Here is an 8,257-nt window from a genome sequence, read left to right as displayed (position 1 = left end):
GAGAGAGAGAGAGAGAGAGAGAGAGAGAAAAGAGAAATAATGAGAAAAGTTAAACGAGATGGAGAGAGAGAAAGGAAAAAACAAAGAGAGAGAGAGAGAGAGAGAGAGAGAGAGAGAGAGAGAGAGAGAGAGAGAGAGAGAGAGAGAGAGAGAGAACGCTAGTCAACCCGATTCATTAGTGACTGGCTAGCCGTCTTTGAGATGAATGAGAAGAAGGGATCTGTCTCTGCCTGCGGGTTGCAGCCTGCAGGATGAATGTTTACTCTTATACTGTTTGTCTTTGTTACATGAAGAATGAAGCACCGCATCAATAAAAATGTTAATCAGACAGAAGGTGGGGGGGGGGGGGGGGGGGGGGGGGGGGGGGGCGTTGTGTATTGCTTTCCACTCTTGACGATCAATCTTTTATTCATGTTTTTTTACAGATGTGGTCCATTGCATTTCCATTGAACTAACCGCTCGCCTCACGCTCGTGTCTCTTACACACACACTGCCGTTCCAAATGCTGCCGTGTGCTTAAAGTGTCTCTTCTTTTGTGTCGTCCTTTTCAGGTGAGTCGGCGCAGCCCTGTCGCGCCCACAGCGCCCCCTGTCGGCCCGGGTGGCCCACCACGCCCGGCGCTTACGAAGGGCTACCATGTCAGCCGCAGCCTCTCCCAGCATTCCTCCGGCGGCGGAGGCGGAGGCGCGCCCTGCCACTGCACGCCCGAGGACTGCGATGCCAACCCGGGCCGAGAGTACTACCAGGGCCACGCCGACGGGGGCCACTACTACCCCCCCGGGGGGCCGCCCGAGCCCCTGGCTCTGGAGCGCCACCACTCCCACTCCCACTCGCACGGCCACTCGGGAGGGGGCACCTTCCCCCGCTCCCACCCCAGCCAGCACCCGCCCCTGCCGGCGTACGAGTCGTGCGAGGAGTGCGTGTCCTCGGGCCACGGGGGCAAGATGCACCGTGTCCCCCCCCCCAACATGATGATGACGGACCAGTTCGACAAGCAGGCGCCGTTCCACCCGGACGGCTTCCACACGCTGCAGTACCAGCGCACGGCCAGCGGGGGGGCGCCGAGCCGCGCAGCGAGAGCCCCTCCCGCATCCGACACCTGGTCCACTCCGTCCAGCGGCTCTTCGCCAAGTCCCACTCGCTGGAGGCGCCGTCCAAGCGGGAGTACAACGGCACGCGGGGCGGCGGCGGGGGGACTACCGCGGCGAGAGGGGGGAGGAGGAGGAGGCGGGGGACACCGGAGCGGGGGGGAGGACGGAGGAGGAGGGCACCACTCGGGTCACCAGTCGCGCTCCACCCGGAGGAGCAAGTCCCGTGAGCGCAGCAAGAGCGGAGACTCGCGCCACGAGTCGGGCCGACGCCACCGGAGCAGGACGGCGGGCTGGTGGAGCTCGGACGACAACCTGGACAGTGACAGTAGCTTCATGGTGGCCGGGGGACGACGCGGGTACCCCGTCGGACATGAGAGCCTGGACGCCGCCATCCAGGAGCTGACCATGAAGAAGCCCAAAGAGAGGGGCAGGGGGCCGGGGCCGGGGCAGGGGCAGGGGCAGGGGCCTGGACCTGGGCCGGGGGAGTGCATGGCCTGTACCACCATGGCCCTGGCTGGGAACGAGGGAGGCCACACGGGCACCACGGACACTCCCTGAAGAGGAGCACATGGTCGGCCATGACAGTGAGTCAGGCCAGGGAGGTGTACCCCTCCATGGGGGGAGGAGGCTACGACAAGGCCCTGGTCCCCCTGGAGAGCAAGCTAAAGGAAAGAACCTTCCACTACCTGCAGGTGGGTGGGGAGTGTGTGTGTAGGATGTATTCTAGGCGGTAGGGATCCATTGTTTGTGTAAATGGTAAATGGTGCATTTATATAGCGCTTTTATCCAAAGCGCTTTACAATTTGTTCCTCACATTCACCCATTCACTCACACATTCACACACCGACGGCAGAGGCGACCGTGCCAGGTGGCAACCTGCTCATCTGGAGCAGTTAGGGGTTAAGTGTCTTGCTCGAGGACACTTCGACACGCTGCCTGGGAGGAGCGGGAATCGAACCGGGAACCTCCTGATTACCAGACGACCTCCCGAGCCGCTGTCGCCCCAGTCAGTGTATGTAGGTGCATTGGGGTTGACGTGAACGTGCCGCTGTGTGCTCAGCTACAGGAAACACAGCACTATTTCGGTCAGTTAGCTCACAACACCGTACGCCGTGCACCTGCATACACTGAATACCCACAGGCGCCTTGACTGAAGGACATAAAGACTGTTCTGTTACAGCTAAGAGGCTTTGGGAAAACGTATTGCAGACAGATTGAACGCAGCCTCTCGGAGACACACACACGGCCCTCCTCATTATTTCAGTATGAGTTAGGATATGATGATTGACAACCAGATTTCATTAAACCTCCCTCTCACAGTCTGTCTCTCAACCCCCCCTATGCCCCCCCCCCTCTCTTTCTCCTTTCCTCTCGTTCTCTTCCTCCTCTCTCTCCCTCTCCACCTTCTCCCTCATGGGTTCTCCAAAGTGAAAACCTAATGGCTGTTTCACTGTACTTACACAGACAGATGAGTGCGTGCACACACACACACACACCAGCCCCCCCACTATGCCATCGCCGGACTGTCATGTGTGAGCTGTGTTTCTACGGTAACAGCAGGTAACCACAGGAGTCCCTGGTGCTTCTCCAGCTCTCATCATTGAAACACAGCTGAGGTCTGCTGATAGGAGAGAGAGGGAGGGGGGAGAGAGAGAGAGGGGGGGGGAGAGAGAGAGGGGGAGAGAAGGAGGGGTTGAGGGGCAGAGAGAGGGGGGGGGAAGGAGAGAGAGGGTAGGGGATGAAGAGAGGGAGGGAGGGACAGAGAGTCGGGGAGGAGAGGGGGCAGATAAAGTGAGAAAGGGGAAGAGAGGGGGTTGAGGGACAGAGAGAGTGGGCAGAGAAGGAGAAATAGGGTAGAGGGGATGAAGAGAGGGAGGGAGAGAGAGGGAAATAGTGGAGAAAGATAGGTTGGGGGATAGAGAGGGGGGGCAGAGAAGGAGAGAGAGGGGAGAGGGGATGAATAAATAGGGAGGGAGGGACAGATAGAGTCAGTGAGGAGAGGGATGGAAGGAGAGGGAGAAAGAGAGAAGGGGAGAGAGAGAGGGGAAAGTGGAGAAAGAGAGAGAGAGACAGAAAAAGAAAGAGCGAGAGGTTGGGTGATAGAGAGAGGGGGCAGAGAAGGAGAGAGAGGGGAGAGGATGAAGAAAGAGAGGGAGGGAGGGATAGAGAGAGTCAGGGAGGAGAGGGAGGGAGGGAAATAGAGAAGGGGGAGAGAGAGGGTGGGGAAGTGGAGAAAGAGAGAGATAGAAAAAGAAAGAGAGAGAGGTTGTGGGATAGAGAGAGGGGGCGGAGAAGGAGGGAGAGAGGAGAGGGGATGAAGAAAGAGAGGGACAGAAAGAGTCAGTGAGGAGAGGGAGGGAGGGAGGGAGGGAGAGAGAGAAAGAGAGAAGGGGGAGAGAGAGAGGGAAGGAGCCACTGAGAGAATATGAGTGAAATGTTCCTTACTGTAAAGTAAGGTCCTGAGTGATTCTCCTCTGTGTGCCTCGGGCTGTTTACTGTATACGCTGACAGCACCAAGCCTTTCTCTATCACTCAATCATCGATACCATGGCTCCCAAAATGGACACCCTCACTCCGTCTTTCATTGCTTATCAGTCTCCTGGTGGCTGGTTTGTTGAAGGGACGGCATATATAACCGACTGTAGTCGGCCGGACGGCGAAGCTGTTCAGTGTGGGATAGCTCACCGCTGGCAGACCGGGAGGCGCTTCAGGACAACACCCAGCGACAGCGCAAGCCTACTGAAGTACTAGAACTCGACCCCTGAACACGATCGATGCTTTGAAAGTAATACTACTTAGGTTGCGACGACATTCGTTTTAAATTTGGTTCGATTAGCTTGCACACTGCACTTTGTGAAGCGCAACGACTCTCTAAACAAAGCCATGTGATGAGGCAGCTCAGCTTCACCTTGTTTTGTCCTTCTGCCAGTGTGGTTGCTGAACTTTGTGGAGAAGATGTGCAAGCCAGTGTGAACGGTCTCAAACTGAACACATAATGCATCTTTTTTGGGCCCATAACGCCCCCTTCAACCCCTACACCCAGTGGGAATAACACTTTCGACCCTGCATGTAGATGCATATGATTATTTTCTGTGTATCTGTGAAATTCTCAGCCATTAATGTTTCTATTTGGCTCAGTCTGTTGGTGTAAGCCTTTAAGTGTTTAATTTTTTTTATTATTATTTTTTTTTTATGATGGAGACAGTGGCTCGGGAGGGAGCAGTCATCTGGTAATCCGGAGGTTCCCGGTTCGATTCCCGCTCTCCCGGCCAGAGTGTCGAAGTGTCCTTGAGCAAGACACCTAACCCCTAATTGCTCCCGATGAGCAGGTTGGCACTGTGAGGAACAAATTGTAAAGCGCTTTGGATAAAAGCGCTATATAAAGGCAGCCATTTACCATTTATTCTCCATTTCATTAGAAATAATAGCTATAGCCCACCAAATAAATTATTTAATAATGTATTTCTTATATATATTATTGTCCACATTTATAACGCTTAAATAATAGTGTGAGATGTGAGAGACCCAAATCTGAGTGAGCGCATTGTGGTCGGGCAAAATTAACAGGTTATTATTCACACAGGACTTTATATTAGTTACTTGGGGAGCTTCTGGAATTGAGATTACTCCCCCATCTCTTTTACGAAGGCACATTTCCACATGATGGGATTTTATCAAGGTGTCATATTGAACTTGACTTCACATGGTCCTGGATTTCACCCATTATGATGTGCAATTTGATTTCTGGTGGCTAGTAATAACGAGTGCACTGCCTGAAGGAATTGAATGGCTCCTGTGAAGCCAGTTTTGTGCCTGAAGTTATTGATCCATTCACATTGGATTAATGTTATCGGGGGACCTGTCTTCACCAAAATACAGTAGGTCATTTGTACTCAAGTGTGTACCTTACAAATGATAGACGTGGCAGATTCACATGGGATTATAATCAGCTGTGATCTCAGATGGTCATTAAAGTCCCAAAAGGCTACTCGACGCGGGACAGTGAGCTCATTTAATTTTCAGGCTTTCCAACTTGTCTCTTTCTTGGCTAGAAGTCTATATCAATTCATCATGGAGTAGGTGATTTAAGAGTCCTCTAAATCTTGTATTAATAGCATTACATTCGTATGAGCAATGCTGCTATATTTGTGAGCTCACTTATAATGTGAGCTCACTTATCGATGACAGGGTTATGTGTGGGCGTACTGACCACTGGCCCCCTCTCCAATTGCACACGGCATTTCAAGATTCAAGATTCAAGAGGTTTATTCATCACATACATACACAAGACATATAGTGAAATGAAGGTGGCCATGCCCGCTTCGATTGTGCAAAAAATACAAATAATAATAATAATAATAGAATAAAAGAATAAAATAGAATAGAAATAAAAGTCCTAGAGTCCTATGTACACTTTCTATACAATATACAGTTCTGCCCTATGTCACTATGCTATCCTAACTATACTATACAAAAACATCCAGTTATGTTTTTTTTAGTGACCTTTTTCCTTTCCTTTAAAGTGACCTCTTCTCATGTGTTTAAAGTGACCTGTGGTGTGTTTGTGTGTGAGAGAGTGCAGATGTGTGGTGTGTGTGTGTGTTCATGTATGCTTGTGTGTGTAGAGATCAGTGTTCAATGTTCTGATGGCCTCTGGGGGAAGAAGCTGAGCCTGAGCCAAAACATGTATGTTCTGCATGCACACGTGAATCTCACATGAACCCAACGTTGTCCTGGCAACGGGTAGAGTCGAATAAAATCTGCATTATTTGTTCTCAAATTCCATTTCTTCTGGATTCAGATTTTCACTCAGATGTTCACACTTTGTTACCAGTAGGATACTGGAGCTCATTAATAGAGTGCCATGCTCCCCTCCGTTTGCACCACGAGAAAGACGCGTCTGTCTCGCTCCGTTTGCCTCCGTCCGTTGACTTTGCGTGCGTTCAAACCGCCTCTAAACTTCTCTCAGAATTCCAAGTGGAGAGCATCACACAGGGACTGCTGTCATCTGTTCAAACTCTTTGAGCTTTTAAATATTTTATTTGTCCACAGATTGCTCCCGACAGGTTGCCTTCATCCTGCGTCAATGATTCAAACAGAGCAGCGGAGAGAGCTGATGGGCAGGCAAGTGGGCATAATGGAAGTCTGCTGTTATGTGTAAAGTGTAGCTCCTGAAGGAATGGTGATGCGGAAATTAAATTGGCAATATTAAAGCAATTATAAATAAATAAATAAAAAAGAACTGGCCCCTTTCAACCATTCTGCACCCAGCGCCCCTCGACACTCTCTGGGGGGGGGTTGAGAAACCATGATCTATATGGACTAAAACTACTTAGCTAGCTCATAGCTGCTTTGTCTCCACACTACCCTCCCCCATCTTCTTGATGCCCTCCTTGAACACCCGCACTGCACGCTCAGCACAGCCATTCGAAGATGGATGGTATGGTGCTGTTGTCCCATGCTTTATGCCGTTTTTTCTTAGGAAGTGTTTGAACTCTGCACTAACCAGACTTGGTCCATTATCACTAACCAGGACTGCTGGGATTCCATGGGTGGCAAAAATGCTCCTCAATTTCTCCACTGTCATGGATGAAGTAATAGACTGCATTGGGTGAGCCTCAATCCACTTTGAATAGGCGTCAATGACTATTAGAAACATCTTTCCATATACTGGCCCACAAAAATCCACATGCAGCCTCATCCAAGGTTGGTCTGGCCACTCCCACGGGTGTAAAGGTGCTGCTGCTGGGGCGGCTTGGTTCAACTGACACGAATGACAGCTGCGCACTGCTGACTCTAAATCTGCATCCATGTTTGGCCACCACACATAACTGCGGGCCAATGTTTTCATTCTTGAGACCCCTGGATGAGCCTCATGAAGCTCCTTGATCATAGTCGGTCTTCCTTGTGGTGGTATTATCACTCTACTGTACTTCCCCACAGGATGCACCCGTCCTCCACACTCAGTTCATATTGTCGTCTCGTGTAAGGCTGTATTTCTGGGTCTGTGCTCTGTGAGGGCCAGGAGCCCTGCAACAACCACTGGTGGACCCTGGACAGGATAGGGTCCCGACGAGTCCAGTCTCGGATGTTTTTTACCTGCAGTGGTGTACCATTCATATGCTCCATAAGCAGCACCACCTCTTCCTCCTGTGGTACATTTCCGGGCTTTATGGGCAGTGGGAGTCTGCTCAGTGCGTCTGCATTCCCGTTTTTTGAGCTCTCCTTATACTCCAAGGTGTACTCATAGGCGGCTAAAATTAATGCCCATCTTTGCATTCTGGCTGCCGCGAGCTGTGGGATGCCCTTACTCTCTCCCAAAAGGCCTAGTAGTGGTTTGTGATCCGTCGCAATAGTGCAGTGTTTTCCAAACAGATACTGGTGGAATTTCTTTAGACCAAAAATGATAGACAGCGCCTCTTTCTCTAGCTGTGAATAGCCCCGTTCTGCTGATGACAGTGACCGTGACATGTATCCGATTGGCCTGTCGGAGCCATCTGGAAACCGGTGTGATAATACTGCTCCGACGCCATAAGGTGATGCATCACAAGCCAAGTAGAGCGGCTTTGTCTCATCAAAGTGCACTAATAATGCTTCAGACTGGAGGCACTTTTTTGCCTCCTCAAATGCCTGGGTCTGACATTTTCCCCATCTCCATGGGATCTCTTTTCTCAAAAGCTTGTGTAGTGGCTCCAATATGGTCGACACATTTGGCAGGAACTTGTGATAATAGTTTAGCATGCCCAGAAAAGACTTTAACTGTGTCTGGACAGTCGGCTGTGGGGCATTTACAATGGCCTGTACCTTGTCAGCCACTGGTTGAATCCCTTTGTGGTTAATTCGATAACCCAGGTAAACCACCTCTGGTACCATGAACACACATTTGTCTCTCCTCAGACGCAGTCCTGCAGCTGAGAGTCTCTTCAGCACTACCTCTAAGTTGTGTAGATGGCTGTCATCGTCGTCACCGGTCACCAGAATATCATCTATCCTCACCACCACCTGGGGAAGGCCTTGTAGTAGGTTATCCATGGTGCGCTGGAATATGCCTGGTGCTGATGACACCCCATAGGGTAGCCTGGTGTACTGAAACAGACCCCGGTGGGTGTTTATTGTTGTGAATTTCTTAGATTCTTCATTCAGTGGGAGCTGTTGATAGGCCTGTG

At 51.0% G+C, this 8,257-nt stretch overlaps 1 protein-coding gene across 1 annotated transcript in view; it reads left to right on the top strand.

The window, feature by feature from the left end:
* dlgap3 (discs, large homolog-associated protein 3) overlaps positions 1-8,257 on the top strand; it is a gene marked incomplete at both ends in the record, with an annotated part of 173,378 nt that overhangs the window by 122,509 nt on the left and 42,612 nt on the right. Inside the window, 4 exon segments of the mRNA XM_084311907.1 lie at positions 552-1,052; positions 1,055-1,201; positions 1,203-1,620; positions 1,623-1,783. Coding sequence (XP_084168033.1) covers positions 552-1,052; positions 1,055-1,201; positions 1,203-1,620; positions 1,623-1,783 — 1,227 coding nt within the window.

The sequence above is a fragment of the Notolepis coatsorum genome (assembly GCF_963971535.1).
Source record: "Notolepis coatsorum genome assembly, chromosome: 4".
NCBI classification, from domain to species: domain Eukaryota; kingdom Metazoa; phylum Chordata; class Actinopteri; order Aulopiformes; family Paralepididae; genus Notolepis; species Notolepis coatsorum.
The sequence above is the reverse complement of the archived record's forward strand: the minus strand, read 5'-3'. Positions and strand labels throughout refer to the sequence as shown.